The sequence below is a fragment of the Neolamprologus multifasciatus genome, chromosome 13, assembly GCF_963576455.1.
Source record: "Neolamprologus multifasciatus chromosome 13, fNeoMul1.2, whole genome shotgun sequence".
NCBI lineage: Eukaryota > Metazoa > Chordata > Actinopteri > Cichliformes > Cichlidae > Neolamprologus > Neolamprologus multifasciatus.
Window position 1 is genome coordinate 18,138,626 of NC_140451.1, and position 18,276 is coordinate 18,156,901.

An 18,276-nucleotide genomic window follows, 5' to 3' on the forward strand; every position below is an offset into this window, starting at 1 on the left:
AAATGGTGGCTGACATCCAAAAATATCTAATAACTTTCATCTATAATCACACGTGGATGGGACAGAAGTCACAGCATCCCAACTGAACCGAGTAAACTCCGCATCCTCATCCCAGCTGCGCCCCACTGCCAGATTATAATAAACACCTGCCGACACGCCCACCCGCCGTTACCCAGCTTCCCTATTGGTTGTCGTTTTAGATATTCAACAAGCTGCGCGGAGATTGGCTCAAATCTCATACAAGCGATTTCATAAAGCAAATCTTTTGGAAGTTGTGTAAAGGGAATAAGTGGGGAAAAACCCTTGAGATAAAGGCTGTTTAGCTCTCTCTCTCTCTTTCGCTCTCTCTCACCGTCCCTGGTGTCAGTTCGCTGGAGGATTTTGTCGGAGTTTCCCGAGCGTCTCTGCATCTGTGAGTACCTGAGTCTGCCCGCTGCTGAAGCTGCCGTCTTCCGCTGGGTTCAGGATCGTTGTGGCGCTCAGCTGGGATCTGCTGCGCAAAGATGCGAAAGAAAGTTGACGATTTGAACGTAACTTTCAGAGCAAAACCTCAACCCAGACAGAAACGCTTGTTATCAGTAATGCTGTTAAACGGTCATCCCCTTTGGTTACAGTAGCTGTCACGGATTAAATGATGCTCATAGTTTTAAAAACGCCGATGTGCAGGTAGTTAAATGAAAGCAGGTTTGTTTTGTAAATGGAGTTATCATTACCAAGGTTACCGAGTGCGTTTTTTTTTTTTTTTAACTTTTCTCATTTTTAAAAGAAGTATTTTTATTTGATAGATAGATAGATAGATAAATAGATAGATAGATAGATCAAAAACCAATAAAAATTATTAAACGTTGTTTAAATGAATATGTGGTGGTTTAAACTACTCATATGATGTGTTTTGTGAGTCAAATGAACAATAAATGAACAATAATCCTTGCCGTATTTATTGTTGCCTTATATTAAGTGGTAAATGATAGACGAACAAGAGCTTGTCATTAATGTCAGGTGTTGATTGAAGTGTAATTCACTGTGACTGGTAGAGTACTTTGTGTGTGTGTGTGTGTGTGTGTGTGTGTGTGTGTGTGTGTATGTGTGTGTGTGTGTGTTCTGCAGTGAGGGTGTCCTTCACAGAAAAGAGCTTCTGCAAAAGTGTGTTTGAAAGTGAAGATGTTGCTGGCTCTTTGTCGCAGTGTTATCAGGATCAGAGCTGGGCAGGAATTCTCCAGAAAGCACATGCTGATGTTGCACGCTGTGGTAATGACCTCTTAATGCCAACATAAATAACCACATCGAAAGCATTTCTCTGCTCTGAAACGACTATTCGTTTCCTGGGCCGTTTCATTGTCTTTGAATGGTTTACAGGAGATTACTTTGCTTGATGTTCCCTTGTTTGGGCGGTGACCTCGGCAGATGTTATATCACCGAACCCAGATGAGGGCAAAAATGGTTTGTGGATATGTGCTTGCAGAAAAGTCCAACTTTGCTTGACAACTGAAGAAGGATGTCTTGGTTTTTACTGCAGTGAATCTGGGGTGAAGAGACTTCATGTCCTTGGCTGGATAATATAGTACCTCATGATTTTATCAAACTGAAAAGTCTCCAGTGATTTCATGCACTCATCTGTCCTATCGCCAATCCTCTTTCATGTTGTTAATACTTTGTGTGGGTGACTTATAAGGGATACCAAAGTTTTTTTTTTCCTTTTGTCTTTTTCAGGCTGGTGTTCAACTGAAATATGAATATAACCTTGTATGCATGGCTATTAAAGTTAACCTGTCCACCTTTCTAGTAGAAGCTGCATCATTTACACGTTGTTATCTTGTCCTCTAATTGGCTGATTTGCAGTTCATTTAAAAAGATCTGAAGAGACTGTGTGCTGTTCCATAACACTTTGTTTTTTGACTTTCCAAGTTTCCGTTTCCTTTTCTTTTTAATTTATAGCCCACTCCCCCTATCTAATATGGAGTTTATTAGCAAGTCTGTAAAGTCCCTTTCTCTAGTGTGGAACTGGCCAGCTCATTTGTCATCACATCCTGCTCTAATGGGGAGAAACTGCCTCATCTTAAGCTCACAGTGTTGTTAATTAACCCTTCTTGCTAACAGGCACAGTCTACATTACTACCGGCTCTTCTGCCGGCGTTATCGCTGCGCTGCCTGCCCAGGGAGCTAGCGTTGGCCCCGGCCATATTTCTGCAGGTGTCAGCAGAGGTGCTTCCTCTCCTGCTTTTTGTGCTTTTGAGAGTATTACTCAAGCAGCACTGTGGTTTTATCTTAAATTGAATTGTTGAGGGAGATGTTAAAGAGCCATACATCACCTGGACACTCAGCAGAAAGGGAGAATCTGCAGCAGTATAGATGGGAGCGTCTCAGCGGCATTACAGATGGAATGACGGAGGACATGTTCATAAATCCACAGGCAGAGAAAATCAAGTTGTCAGCCTTTAGAATGCCACTTAAATGTGTGCACGTGCGTGTCTGTGTGTGTGTGATGTTTTGCAGGGCTGTTGCTGATGAGCTTCTTATTTCAACGTTAAGAAGGTGACCCTTCTCTTTGCCAATTCCTCTTTGTTTCTTTTCAGCCTGAGCGTCAGAAACTCCACCTCACCTTTACCTGCCTGCAATTCACAACTCAAATTGGATCAATGTTCACCTTTTATCTGCTTACTACTTAAAGGACATTAATACATCACTGAGTCCTTTTATCCAAACAGAAAAAAAAATCTTTTCCATTTTAGTGTTGGTCCTTGTCTCTAAGGAAACAACACCTCAGGTCTGTTATAACAGGCCGTATTGGTTTCCTCCGTACTCACTTGGCCTCTGGCTAATGCCCTCGCTCCATGTATGGATTTTCTGTCTTGTAATTCCTCAGCCTGTCTGCATGTGATGGGTTGTTCAGATCTAACCCTGCAGAATGCCGCTGATTGCAGTGGTATATCTTCATCTTTATGTCTGAGTATAGCAGGAAGCTTTGCCAGCAATGTTTGCCTTATGATGGATTTGAAGAACTAGCAAAAAAAAAGTGGGGGGATGTGTTGCAATTGCAGATGAATGACTCATATCTTTTTATGGGATTCTCATTACACATCAACTAGCAGGTCACGTGTGCAGTAGTTCAGGTGAATAGCGTTGTGGATTGGATGAATGGTAATTCTGCTGTTCAGACTGTGTATATGTCTGTACAATGTCCGTTGGCGTTATTCAGCACTTGAATTCTTTGAAACAAAAATGGTCGAGTCATGTTGCAAATAATGTGTTTCGCCCTTCAGGTAAGGATGTTGTTGTGGCTGGTTTTGTTCCTGCCCGCCCTCTCAGTGGCTCAGAGGTCAGAGCCCGTGTTCTCAGCTATAACCAAGACCGTCCTTCCTCCAGACTACGACAACAACCCCACCCAGCTCAACTATGGCGTGGCTGTCACTGATGTGGACGGGGATGGAGACCTGGAGATATTTGTAGCTGGGTGAGGAGTGTGCAGAGAAAGATGGACTTACCATCACCATGAAAACCCCCTAAATCCCTTAAGTTTCCCTCCCACTAGTCTAACTCTTAAGCTTGAATAAAAACACAACTTCCAAAAGATAAAGGTTAAAGACAAAGGCAAAAAAAAGCTAAAAGATAAGAGATGCTAAGGCCACCCTGGGGCTCACTCAACTGATGAAAAATGGATATGATCGAAAAGAGTGCCAGTGATGGGAACAGCTTTACAAGACTGCCTCAATCCAGCAATGACTGAGCATGAATACATTTCCCAGTGCTTAACAGGAAATAGATGAACCAAAATGACCCTGCTTATTAGATGTAATTTAGGTAAAACATCCTATTCAGCAGGTATCCTGGATGGGAGCTCATCCCAAAACCTCATAGAGGGTGTAATTTAATTTACAATTAAAAGAATCTTCAGATGAATTGCTTTTATATACATTACACTGACAGTGCCGACCTTCTCTAATATACTTTGGTGACAACCAAGAAAGCTTTTGTAGTGTATATCCAAACATTTTAGACTATATTTTTTTTACTTCTAAGTATTGAGGCAAATTTAGATTTTGATTTCAAACCGGATGTTAGCAAAATGCACTATCAGGAGTAAGTTTACAACATTTCTTGCATACTGGCATAAAAAACATCAGAGGCTTGGATTCTAAATCAAAACCATGAGTAGAGATTACACTGTTGAAAAACAAATGACATCAGTGTGCAATCAAAATTATCCATTGTTCTGTTTTACACCTCTCACTGATTTGCTCCCCAATGCAATGGCACCTGAGGCTTATGGGTAAACAAAATTCATGAGCTCCAATGTGACAAGCATAAGATCTCAGTGAAACGTCTCCATAACATAAACCTAAAGGGCTTCTGTGTCTGGTAAACTAAGGATTACATGACTGACTCATCCTGGACTTACATGCCATAAAATCCAAATTATGAAAATACATGAGTGATTTTATTACGCAATAAACAGAATTCGTTTGCATGTAACGGATATTTTTAAGAGGCAAAATGGTCAAAATGATTTGTTATAAGTAAAAATAAATAAATAAAATGTGAATCTAAAAATTTTGCTTGCCAATCAATCTCTCTGATCAAATCTGCAACTACAGAATAGAAGAGAGATGCAGGAGTCCAGCTGTCATCAAAGTCTTTATAAAGTTAAACTTCAAACTAAACTTTCAGCATGTTCAGCCAGCACTTGCTAAAGCTCATAAACTGTAAAACAAGAATGTCATACTGTCAGTCATGTGCATTATAACAGCGTGCTATGTTTGCCCGTGACAGCTACAACGGCCCAAACCTGGTGCTAAAGTACGACAAACAGAGGAAAAGGCTTGTCAACATCGCTGTTGACAACCGTAGCTCCCCGTTCTATGCCCTGAGAGACCGTCAAGGCAACGCCATCGGAGTGACAGCTTGTGACATCGATGGAGATGGACGGGAAGAGATTTATGTCCTCAACACCAATAACGCCTTCTCTGGTACAGTGCGAGCTGATACACTTTTGGAAAACTACAAAGGCACACACAGGGGTTTCTTTCTTTTTTTTTCCTTTTACACAGAGACAAAGAAGGAGAATCGGTATGCAGATATTAAGCTTATCTCAGCTGAGTCTTCAGCAGATAACAGATAAGCTTTGTGCCGCTATTAATCTGTGAGAAACCCAGAGATCAGACTGCCAAAACTGCAACACCTCACGTCTGTCATTTTTCTTAAACTCCTTTATCACTTTGCTCACTTCCAGCCACAGGAGCCTGTTTTCACTCACCCACAGTTTTTGCATTACATAATGCCTCTTTTCTCCACGCTGTCTTTGTCTTTCCTGAACCTTTTCTCTCTCTGCATCAAGGTCGGGCAACATACTCTGACAAGCTGTTTAAGTTCCGTAATGGGCGCTTTGAAGATCTGCTGAGCGATGATATTAACGAACACAGAGACGTAGCCAACCCTATGGCTGGGCGCTCAGTGGCCTGTGTGGACAGAAAGGTACTTCTCATACAAACACACACACACATCAAGTGCACTATATGCAGATCTGCACCGTACGCACACTCCCTAGAGTGTCTTCTCCGTACATGCACGGGTGCTTCTGTTTGTTTACCAGTGATAACTCATGCCCTGCCTACGCCGCCCTTCTCAGCATGTGCTATGACAGTTCATTTGGGGGGAATGGTGTGCCATTTTCTCTCTTCTGTCCATCGCACCAGTGTAATTACAGAAGCCAGGGCTCGTTTGTTTTATAGAACATCGTACGAGGGGAGGAGTGATGACTGCACACTACTGCTTTCTGCCCGTAGCATTTTTTTCCCCCTCTTTCACTCAGTCCCTTCTCCATTGTTTCCACTTTTATTTTTTAGTCTCTTTTCTCTCACTGACTGACACGCTCACCCTCTTTCTTTGTCTCTTATCTCACACCCACGCATGCAATTCTCACTTCCAATCAGGGACGGGCTAAAGAAGGTAATAGCGGGAAGAGGAAAGTAAAGACTACAATAGATTTTTTTAACCACTGTCCCATCACACTGAGCACTGATAAGTTGTGCTGCTGCCAAACCGATTGGAAAGATATCTGCTTTTAAATGGCACGATTCTTTTGGAAGGAGCCAAAACCCCGATGTGTGCTTTTGCATGTCAGTTCCAGCTGACCAGCAGAGAGAGAACATGTTTTCCTGTTGCTGAACAGGTTTTATTAGAACATATTAAAAGAAACAGCTGCAGAACGTTGCACAGGCCAAAAGCAAAGCATTGCTTTATAGTCAGCTGGGTAGCTAATGCTTTCGATGTTGTTTACTCATAAATAAAGTGTTATCTGTAAGAGAAAAAGATCGATTTACCACCCGACCGTTTCGTCTCTACCCGGTCTCCTTGAAAGTGACATCCCATCATCATTCTAACACAAACTGATGAAGGTGACATATTGAAGGGCTTCACATTGAACTGATAGATTGGTTCACTAAAACTTTAAACTGGCAGGCATGAAAAAATAAACGACTTTTAAAAGCCAGAATAATTAAAAAATTGTTCAAATGAAGCTCAGTGAAAAAGTACAAGATGCAGTTCTTGACAATAAAAGAATAAAAATGCTGCAGTCGCGGCAAGTTAGCTTATTCACACTTCTTGATTGATGTAAAGGGTGTGCAGTCCTTGGACCAACATGCACTGCAGGCATGTATAGCGCACTATTCACAATGCCAATCCCAGTGACAGAAATTAGCCTTGGGTGAAGACTTATTGAAAAACCGTTGACTTTTAAGTTGGTTAAGTAACTGCCAGTTGCCTTTAGCTCTTTCATTGTAATTCATTTTCATGTTTGGCAGCTTCGGAGCGTGCTTGCGTGTCCGGCATGCGGTGTGTGCGCGACGCACTGCTCCCACAGCATGTGACACTAAATGACATTTATATCAACCAGACTCATTTACCTTCCTTGCATTGTAAAGATACAGTATGGTGTAACAGAAATAGTGAAATTGCGTGTGTGCATTTGTTTGCATATGTGCATGTGTTTGTGTTGATTGAAATATGTTAGGCCTGGTGGGAAAGCTCATTGGAATCGAGTGTGTAGTCTATTAGTGTGGTTCCGTCTGTGATTTTGTGTCTGCAGGGACTCTGACTGATAATGGAGTGTGAAATTAATCTCCAAAGGGAGGCAGAGCAAGGAGTAGGGAGAAAGGGCTAAGAATAAGGGGTAAGGGGTAAGAAATGGGGGTAGGTGGAGCTAAAGAGAAAGAGAGGTTTGACTGGGAAAGTAAACAATATTAATAAGCATACTACAGAATATTAATAATAAAAAAAGATGATCTAGACAGTGTTACAAATAACCTGTTTAATCCTATTTTTGTTTGATGAATACTCCAACGTGAGGGTCTGAAAGAGGTTGCATATTTCAAAACATTTGCTTTTTCCGTTGGCTTTAAGGAACTTTATAGTATTTCAGACATTTTTAAGCTGACTACAATTTTTCTGTCCTGTCCTGCAGTCAAGAGGTAGAACATAGATTTATATATTGAGCTTAGAGCCTCCACTCCCGCTCAAAAGAGTAAAAGAAAATTGTGTTGATGATGTAATTAAAGAACTAATGAAATAAGAGAAAATGCAGCCAATCCTTAGTATGGTCAAAGGAAAAGTAAATGTTTTTATATATGACATGAGCACCGTAGAGTCTGTTTTACTGACTACAGACATCTTAAAAAGCTCTTCAGTAAACACAGAAATGCAGAAATATAAAACATGTTTTGTTTTTTTTTAATTTACAGTTGCTTTCATTTCGTAGCTATGAGTGCATTTGATCGGGTTGCAGCATATTCTTGATTTATATTAATGAAAATATGAATACACGTAAATCTTTATTTTTCTGCACAGGGTACAGGTCGTTATGCTATCTACATAGCAAACTACGCCAGTGGCAACGTGGGCCCTCATGCGCTCATAGAAATGGATGAGGCAGCGAGTGACCTTTCGCAGGGCGTCGTTGCCCTCTCCAATGTGGCAGAGCGGGCTGGAGTCAACAAATTCATTGGTGGGTATGAAGCACTGACTGGGGGTATTTGATATAGACGATTGCTTTAAGATCACCCAGCACTACTGGACCTTCAGTTTGATTTATACAGACATTTGCAGAAGGGGCATGTGCTTGTTGTACTCACAGAGGTTGAAATATAGGACTTCGCGACACACAGGGAACCAGACGAGGGGCGAGTCAGAGGGGGTTAGAGAAGTGCCAGGCGAGAAAGAGAAAAAGGGCTTGAGAGGAAGAAGAAGAAAGAGGATGTAAAGGCTCTTTTGGCGCTGTCAGCTATTTACTCCAGCCAAAGTCACAGGGAATCAAAGGCAAAGGGCGGCAAACACATATATCATACCTATTCTAACCATGAAATTCAACTGTTAATCTTGGCATCTAAATCAAATTAAATAGTTTCCGTTTTAGTAAGACAGTAATTGAGAAAATTCATGGATGGCATTAACTATATTTTAGCATTAATTGTTTGGATTAAAGGGTTTTCACATACTGGCAGAATAATCATTACAGGAACATAAAACATTGTATTTGGTAACTAGCAGCACTATTGATTTAGGACAGTTGTGGCGTAAACCTTACCACCACCTTAGATGGTGGTCTAATAAATTTGAAATAAGCCCAAAAACATTTCATTCAAGAAAAAAAGAATACATTTTTTAAGGTTGTACAATGTACAAAATCCGAAATCCAGCTTTAATGTTTTTTTTAAATTTCTTTTTAAAGGTGACGCTGGCTTAAAAAAATCATGTGTTCAAGTGTTTCTTCTTTTTTGGTCCTTTTTCAGTTAAGGGTGTAACTGATTTGCAAATCAACCCCCTATTTTCATTAAAAGTGTTGCTTAGAACTGTTTTTTGAAACAAAATGAATATTTCACTTAAAGGATGTTGAAATGTGTCACTGCAGCCCGCGTCATCACGTGCATCAATTTAGGTCTGTGATATATAGAAGAACAGAACAGTAAATGCAAAAATGTTACCATGATTAATTTCTTCATAAAAGAGACTGTCATGATGAAAAAAAATGCTGCCCCTGTGATAATTTATTATAATCACTGAAAAGTCCTTGTTCTGGTGAGTTTTGGAAATACGAGGTGACTTTGTATGTGAGCGCCCCGGCATGAATCTTCATCATCTATGGATTTTTTTTTTCACGTGCAGGATATCATCTGATCCACCAGGGGGGAAGATGAGCTGGCTCACATTTGCTGTGAATGATGTACGATAGATGGCTTTGTCATCAAACTGCCGTTAATCAGAGGAGAGGGGCAGTCGGTGAAGTTGTATATCTAATGGTTACATATCTCCAGAGAGACATTAGTGGTTTATGGCCGTAGGGGTTGAGTGGTATTTGTCTGGGTTGATGGAGCGGGCCAGTAAATCAGCAGCGAGTCATGACTTGCAGCTGTGACTTTGCATACTGGAAGGACAATCAAAGCCCTTTCAACTCCATAATTAAACTCTGCTGGTCTGAGATGAAGCACTACACTTTACAGAATGTCACTGGAGAATCCTGGGGTGATGCTAAAAGTGTACCTTCAAGTGTAACAGTTACAAAAATCACTACATAAGGAGAAAATTACTGTTTGCTTTTGGTTAATGCAAAAGATTCTTTGTGTTTTTGAATTTCTTATTGTGCTTAGGTGTGTTTACCTGTGTTTGTGTGTATGTAACCCATCAGAGTCAGTGTCTGCGTCAGCAGAAAGAGCTGCCCTACTCAGAGGAAATGACCTGGAAAGACAGTAATAATCTCTTCCCTTTCACTTTTGTTAAGGCGGTGATCTCTCTCCCTCTGCTCTCTCTGTTGTTCCTCATATCCTGCTTCATTTTTTTCCTCCCAAATGTTGCGCTAGCCCTCTTCTGAGCTGCCTAATTCTCCCACCGCTGTGTGTCTTGTTCCCTTGTCTTTCTCTGTGCAGGAGGAAGAGGTGTCGTGGTGGGGCCCATTGTCAGTCAGACTCTGTCTGATGTGTTTTGCGACAATGAGTACGGTCCAAACTTCTTGTTCAGGAACAATGGCGATGGAACTTTCACGGATGTGGCACAGCAGGCTGGTGAGATGATCACGTGCAGTTTACCAAATCATAGCCTGGATCATAAATGCGAGAGGCGTTATTGTATAGAATAAATATCAGTCATGCATGATTCCTAAAATATTTCAACCTAATTAATATAAAAATCTAAGTTTGTTAAACCATATATTTTAATATTGTGGCTTTTAATGATTAATTAGCTGTCAACTGCAATGAAACCTCACAGAATGAGAAAGCAATAAATTAAGTTTATTAAAAAAATAAATAAATCAAGATGATTTAAATACACTATAGTAATAATAACTGGTGAGGCCTCCTTTTCTGTAATGACTCATTGTGATAAAGTATGTGTTTGATCTCTGCAGGTGAAGCGCAAAGCCATCAGCTTATCAGAGAAGCTGTTTTTTTACCATCATCTCATGATGACAAAAAAGTGATTGTCATGAATTCAGTGATTGATTTTAAACATTAGAAATGTAGCACTTCATCGTTTTTATGTCACCAGTTTGTTGTTTAATAAATCAGACACTGAAGTGCTGTATTGTACCCAATGACACAGTTCCAGCAGCAGCACTGGTCAGGGTTACCTGGTTTTGAAAATATTGATGGCAGATGATGGAAACAGATTGGGAACATCTCGAATCTTTTTAGGTGTAGAAGACCCCATGCAGCACGGCAGAGGGGTGGCTCTTGCAGACTTCAACCGTGACGGTAAGACGGACATCGTCTACGGGAACTGGAACGGACCTCATCGGTTGTACATGCAGCTCAGTAACCGCAAGCAAAAGTTTAAGGTGGGCCCGAATTTGGTCTTTGCAAAGAAAATCAGCTCAGTTAGCATCAAACCGACACGACTGCCAGATACCTTATAAAGACCTACTTCAGATGATCACATATGATAAGTGGAAGCATGGGCATTCTCACATTTCCACACATTCCACTCCACATGTGATCTGCTGAGGAAAGTGTGCTCAAAAGTTGCTGTGCTTGTGATTTCACTGTAATAATCGATTGAATAATATGATTTTACTTAGTGAAGGACCCAAAAAGCCCATTCAGATTGTCACTGTCAACTGTAGAGAGTTTCAGAGAGAGGTTGTTGTTCTTCTGTCTAATGAACAAGGAGCACAAATAAAACAAATCAGACCTGTTGTCACTGTGAATCAAAGTACTATCAATCCAAATGGTTGGCGAGTGAATTAACACTACTCAGTGGCTGCCCACTTTGCGTTTGAGTGGTATTTAAAGACGCAAGGTTAGTGATTTACTCAATCAATGACTCTACAGACAGTGTGTGCAAGGGAGCCAGCAGCACGCATCTGTTTGGGTACTAAGTTTTAGAGTGGCGAAGTCAGAGACAGGCCCTGCTGCATAAATCTGTAGAGGATTCGGGCTCGGTGATCTATCTGCCACCACCTGCACTCGCATCTTTTACCTAGGGGATAAATGTCACCCAAGACATCTTTATAGAGGTTGAGTAAGGGGTTAATGTGTGATGCTTTGCCCAGAGATAGTTCCATCAGCAGGACACACACACACACACACACACACACACACACTGAGACACTCAAACCCTGTTACGCCTATACGTGCAAAAACACAAAAGACAAATTGAATTAGCCTGACAAGGGTTTTTTTTTTTTTGAACCAAGATTGTTAAATCACAACCCCAAAACATATTTAAGACCCCCTTCGCCCACACAAGCTGACACTCCTACTAGCCGTGTTGACCTTTGGCATGCATAATGAAGCTGTTGTATCACTTCAGTAAACCACCAATTAAATTGGGCTGAACCAGCAGCTTGCCTGGGCAGTGGAAAGTGCCGATTAGGCCTGTTTGTGCTTTAATTAAAATCTATTGCAGAGAGTTTCCTTGGAATAGGTTTAACATACACTTGTGCTCACACATACACACAATGAATATATATTTAAAAAGAAGAAAGGTTTTAGTAGAAGTTCTCTTGGAGTTCTTTTGCATTCAGTAATCTGAAATAAAAATTGGTCAGTGTAAGGAAATTTAGTCATTTTACTATTTATTTCTAATTAACTCCATGCAGATTATATCTTTAGAAGCCCTGTATTAGTTTTGGGGAGAGCCCTTTTTTTCCCTGAAGGCACTTTTATTCATGCGCCTACTGTCTTTGGCACTTATTACGGAGCTGTCCCTGCTTTCCTCACTCTTGGCCTCAGCTGGCCATCCCCTCTCCTTCACCTGAGAAGCAGAAGGTCACTGTGGGCGGCCCCCACCCCTGCAGCTTTATGAGCCTTATAATTAAAACAGGGAGTAAATACTGGGGGGAGTGAAGGGCTGCTCTATAACTCTTTCCCGACTTATCACTGTGTCACTGAAGCGGGGAGATATCTGTTACTTTCTCATGCAAAAACTCTTCTGCTGCAGACTTTTTTCAGAGGTGGGGCACGAGGGCTGCTGTCGACTTGCCCCATGCCAGAGGATGTAAAAAGAGCCCGGACACAAGCACTGGACACTGATTGACATGTTTATATTTTGAAGGTTGAACCTTGAGGTTATGAAACGGTCTTTCGAGTGAGTGCATCAGGTCACACAACATTGAACAAAATGGACTAAGGAACCACGAGATGTAATCACAGCAGGTTCATGTAAAAACAAGTTCATGTAAAATTACACATCCTTCCAATGTTTTTACCTCGAAAACCTCTTCTGCTTATACAAGTTGTTCTCATATCTAGACAGTTCTTTTGTTGAAGAAAAGGAAAACCCTTTAACCCTGATTAGTCAGTGGAATTGAGCAACTTTTTAAACAAGATTAAAAAAAAGGACAGGAAAATCACTGTGGTTATAAGAGGCAGAAAAGCATACACATGCACCACGTGTATGCTATTGCTATTTATTGCAGTTTAACTTGTCAAGGACAAAAATATAACAAAAATTCAACATCAAACCTTGTAATCATAGCTTTCCTACTTTTTTTAAGTATGGAGTGACAGCTTGCTGATTAGCCATGTTGCCTCACAGCAAGAAGGTCTTGAGTTTGAATCCACTACTAGGCCAGGGCCTGTCTTTGTTGAGTTTGCATGTACCCTGGCTTCCTTCCAAAGTCAAAAGAAATGCAGTTAGTGGGGTTTGGTTAACTGGTGATTCTAAATTACCCATAAATATGTAAATGTGAGTGCAAATGGTTGTCTCCCTCTCTGTGCTAGCCCTGTGGTTGACTGGCGACCTGTCCACCAGGGTGTACTTTGCCTCAACACTCTTGCATGGGTTGGACTCAACTGCAGTAAATAAGTTGATTTATTATTAATTAATAAAATTGGTCCAACTCAAGTACATTAAGTCTGAATAACAGAATTTTGAGAACAGAATTGAGATCAGCTGCTACATGCTATATAATATATTATATAACTATATATAACTATAAATACGGAAAAAGATATATAAATCCTGATAATTCTGGTACCCTAGGCAGTTTATCTAGTAGGTTTCATCCAGATTCATCCAAATAGTTAAAATGCAGTATCCAGCATCCAGTTTCATCCAAATAATTGAAATGCATTCAACTTATGCATGCATTGTGCTTCTCTAAATGCATGCATGTGTTTCAGTGATGTTACCTTTTTCCCCAGGACATAGCATCCCAGAAGTTTTCCATGCCCTCCCCGGTTCGAACTGTTATCGCTGCAGATTTTGACAATGACAACGAGTTGGAGGTGTTCTTCAATAACATCGCTTACCGAGGCCCCTCCGCCAACAGACTTTTTAGGTACTCGCACCAACACTCTCAGATTTTGTTCAAGTATGACAGTAAGTTTTTAACATCACTTTGATGAGAAGCTTAACCGAATACTCTTGTGTCTTGATTTAATATTCTAAAGCCGAGCATGGAAGCTGAGAAGAATTTAAAATTCCCAGCCAAGGATACTTATCTAGTCTGGCATCCCGCCTCCTCCTCCACACATGAATGAATCTTTCATTAAGACAGTTTTAGGTCTCTTTTTGGCTCGTGGTTTGGCTTCCTCTCTTGATAATATTAATGAACTCAGCCCTTAAAATGTAATATATGATACATATCAATTGTTAGGACTTAATAGTAGAATGAACCCATCTTCCTGAATAAAAATCTGATCTGGCATATTTATCTGAACAGGATGCAGAACTCATGATGAACGTTGCCAGGAGCTGTTGGGTTAATTTATTCTGAATATCAATAATCAATTTAAGCCCCACAGATTTCCTGGAGCTGAATATTCCTCCACACCAGGACATCGAAAGAAAATTTGTCTTTCTGGGCATAGTCTGACAGGGGTCACAGCTCCATGGCCTGTGGCTCTGCCATTGTCTGCTCCGAAGATGAATCAGCTTTTTTCAAACTCTATTCTCTGGCACTGAAATAAAAACAAGCCCAAACTAATTAATTCAACACAACTAATCAATATTTAGCTTAGCTGAAGTGTTTAATAGTCAGGATCAGCAGATTAGTGTACCAAGATAGCTAATTATTTTAAGGAGGCAGGTTCATGGTGGGTGATAATGTGCATATGTTTAACAAAGGATACAGGTTTGTAAACTCAATACATTTTTACCAATGTGCTTCACAGAGATATGACAAATTACGAATTGATTTGTCAATAATTCATTAATACAAATCAGTAATTATGTAAGTTTGGAAATATCTAACTTTCTTCTTGTCTTCTGGTTGTTGTATTTGTGTTTGCTGAGATTTATGTGCATTATTTATGTTAGTTTTCTGTGTTATGTGTAGTATTATGCACTATATCTTCTGATTAGGAGACTGCAGGTCACTGTAAAGTATTCCACTACAGTAATTGTCTATTCAAAATCTACTCATAATAGAATATTGTCAGTAGTCTGAGTGGTGCCTATTATATGTACTATGTACTAATTTATTGACATTATCACTACGCATATCAGCAGTTGGAACAATTCATTGTCTTTTTTATTAAATCAAGTATAAACTTATCATATTTTAATCTAATTGTGTAATTTATACATTAAAGAGTTTCCAGTTGTCAGTTTAAAAACAACAAAACAAAACAGTGAATTGTAGCATAGTGACGAGTTTCAGAAAAGCCTTGTGTTATTTGGATCTTTCCTATACTGCAACTACATTTATAGCAGCTTAGAATTTTTGCAGTGATTTCAGGGTAATGTTTGTGGTGCTACTTCGATAGGGTGAGCAGGAGAGAACATGGAGACCCCCAGATAGAAGAGCTGAATATCGGGGATGCAGCAGAGCCTGAAGGACGAGGAACCGGTGAGCATGGCAGAAAAGATAGCTGTCATACAGCTCTATTAAAAATGATAAGCAGCACTACACCATATCTCCTCTGCTATTACAACATCAAACCTCTAGATGGCACTAGAGCTCCACTTAGAATCTGAGTTTCCTCATGCACTTTATTATAGGAAAAAATAGAATTGGTTCCACATTATTAGTTCAATGACTGTTGGATTATGTCCCTGCATGAGGATAATAAATGTTATGAGGAATGTATCCTCGAGTGTTTAGACGCATCATTACTGTGATGAATCTCCAGGAGCGGTAGCCACAGACTTTGATGGGGATGGGCGCCTGGAACTGCTGGTGTCTCACGGTGAAAGTGCAGCACAGCCTCTCTCTGTCTACAAAGTCAACCAGGTGAGCGATTGTGAGACATGTGATACTTGATAGGTAGTGTGACATTAAGCCTTACTCCCTCTTTTTTTTCCCCTTTTTCTGCCTTTTTCTTAGGGCAATGCAAACTCATGGCTGCGAGTGATTCCCCGGACAAAATTTGGCGCTTTTGCCAGAGGAGCTAAAGTGGTTGTATATACAAAAAAGAGCGGCCCACACACAAGAATAATTGATGGCGGCTCAGGGTACCTCTGTGAGATGGAGCCTGTTGCCCACTTTGGCCTCGGTAAGGAAATATCAGAAAATACACACTTAACTTGTTTTATCTGATCCGCAGATGCAACATCTAATGTTAATTCAGTCTAATATAAATTAATAAAAGCATTTCTTCATAGCTTGCTTCTCTTGTTCTCAAATTGGTTTCTGAGGTTTGAATGGGCAGTAAGACAGATAAACATTGCAGAGAGTAGCAGCAAGGAAGAAAACAAAAGCATGTGGAAAGCATTGTCTTAATACATTCAGCCTGATTAGGCACCCACGGGAGCAAAAGTTCTCTGTGGGAGGGAGCTGATTGGGCAAAACATGAAGAGCGGAGGAGGACAGGTGCTGCAGATGGAAGCCAGCCATGGTTGTGAGGAACTAGCTCTCTGTCTCTTTCTGACCGCTCTTCCCTAGGACAGTCAGCTGGTTACCATACAGGCCTGCTGTACAGCCCACCCACCCACTACTCCTCCCTGGCTCTGCTCACTGAGTCTGTTCAATATCAGGATTGTCCAAGCTCACATCACCTTTGGTGGCCCTCATAATACACTCCAGCAGCAAACTATCCAGACAATTGTGGCTTTAGTAGAGACCTCCCTTCTCCAGGGTGAAAAGTGTCAGTACTCTTAGACATGTGAGATCTGTTCCCCACAACAAAATGAGACGGTGTCACGTGGGTATAGAACAGGTGAAATATTCTTTGGCTCTCAGGCAGCACACCTGCTGAGTGGACTGTCTGTCTGGCAAGGTAACTCCAGATCTGTTTACATAAGAAATGCCACTTTAATTAAGGGCTACAGAGGGCCTCTGGAGAGGGGCTTTCTCTATGCCCGATGAAAACAGTTAATAGAGCGAAGAGGGGAGAGTGCATGTACAACATGAGCCAATAAAAAAGAAAGGAAAGAGATAACCAATATATAGAGGTTTCTCACGTTTCATCATGTGTACATTGCTCAAGAATTGTCTCTTGTATTGGATGTGATACAACCAGTGGTTGGGACAGAAAACTGTGTGATTGTAAACTGCTGTGGTTGTTACCTGGTTGCTGCAGGTGCCCATAATTTGCATGAAAGATGGGGATTTGTTTGCAGACATTCGCTAACTACTAGCTGTGCTGTAGTGAAACTTGGAAAAGTGCAGTGCAGACTGGAAAATGGAGAACGTTCTCCTCCCAAGTAAAAGTTGTGCCTCAGCTGACCTGTCAAAATGTGCAGCTTTTACTTTGAAGGTGAAAAGTCTCAGTTTGTGTCACAGTTTGCACAGATTTACTACACCTTACTGGACAGTGTTTGCAGACAAGTTTGCATCTCCCATACAGACTATGGCCGACTAAGACAGGCTGCTAAGGGAGCAGTCTTTAGGCTTGTGTGACTGGGGCTTTAGCAACAACCTTAGGCAACCACCTGCCAACTGGTTGGAGAATACAAATGTTTCCTTTGTGGACTGATGTCTTGACCATACATTGTCACCAAGATTGTTATCCATCTAAAATGACAGACAAGTTACCGCCATGTGGTTAGTCATGTGTCTGACAAACCTCAACACTGTAAGGTTCAGTGATCAGTGGTCATATATTTCTGTATGCACTGTAACTACCTCAGATTCTACTTCTCTGAATAGGCAAGGATGTGGCCACCAGTGTGGAGGTGTTCTGGCCAGATGGTCGTTCAGTAGCCCGGGCCCTCGAGCCGTCAGAGATCAACTCAGTGCAGGAGATCCACTATCCAAGAGACGAGGAGGAAGTTACTCCTACTGTGGAAATAGAGGTACACAAGTGCTTCATAGTGGGTTTCAGCATGTTTTTTATTCTCAATAAACTAAATATTCATTTTGTCCGAATAACAAAGCTACTACAAACACAACACCAACTTCAAGAAACAATCGACATCAAGTTGTTTATTGTAAATTGTTGGGATAGTGCAACAGTTTTAAGGATCTTTCACAGGAGAGTTCATTAAAAATAATATTTCTTACTAATTGTCTCTTACAGTGTGGCCACGGGTTTGCTTTGAATGAGAATGGCCGCTGCACGGGTAAGCTGAGGCACTTTATCCACCTTCAAACTCTGTGCTTGTCTATTGTTTAAAAATCCTCACACACGTCAAGTGTCTTTGCCTTCCTCACCTCTCCCTGCCCTCAGATCAAGATGAGTGTACCCAGTTCCCCTCTGTGTGTCCCTCTGACCGCCCTGTCTGCACCAATACCTATGGTAGCTATAAGTGCCGTGCCAAGAGAAGATGCAACCAGGGCTTTGAGCCCAACGACGATGGGTCAGCCTGTGTGGGTGAGTGGTCCTGGCAGAGTCAGGGTATCCGGATTACCAAGATCGTTAGAACAAAAGAAGCACTACCAGAGATCGAGATGCATTAAGTCTT

At 41.0% G+C, this 18,276-nt stretch overlaps 1 protein-coding gene across 4 annotated transcripts in view; it reads left to right on the forward strand.

The window, feature by feature from the left end:
• Positions 1-251: 251 nt before the first annotated feature.
• crtac1b (cartilage acidic protein 1b) overlaps positions 252-18,276 on the forward strand; it is a 28,698-nt gene continuing 10,673 nt past the window's right edge. The window contains exons 1-14 of one of the 4 annotated variants that reach the window (XM_085182537.1): positions 253-412; positions 3,261-3,451; positions 4,768-4,964; positions 5,333-5,469; positions 7,843-7,999; positions 9,915-10,049; positions 10,680-10,822; positions 13,632-13,768; positions 15,198-15,280; positions 15,564-15,664; positions 15,758-15,926; positions 17,522-17,667; positions 17,892-17,934; positions 18,042-18,185. In XM_085182537.1, coding sequence (XP_085038663.1) covers positions 3,267-3,451; positions 4,768-4,964; positions 5,333-5,469; positions 7,843-7,999; positions 9,915-10,049; positions 10,680-10,822; positions 13,632-13,768; positions 15,198-15,280; positions 15,564-15,664; positions 15,758-15,926; positions 17,522-17,667; positions 17,892-17,934; positions 18,042-18,185 — 1,777 coding nt within the window. In that variant the 5' untranslated portion in view covers positions 253-412; positions 3,261-3,266. Of the gene's footprint in view, positions 3,452-4,767; positions 4,965-5,332; positions 5,470-7,842; positions 8,000-9,914; positions 10,050-10,679; positions 10,823-13,631; positions 13,769-15,197; positions 15,281-15,563; positions 15,665-15,757; positions 15,927-17,521; positions 17,668-17,891; positions 17,935-18,041; positions 18,186-18,276 lie in introns of all 4 variants that reach the window. The other 3 variants (XM_085182536.1, XM_085182538.1, XM_085182539.1) reach the window with 3 other exon arrangements.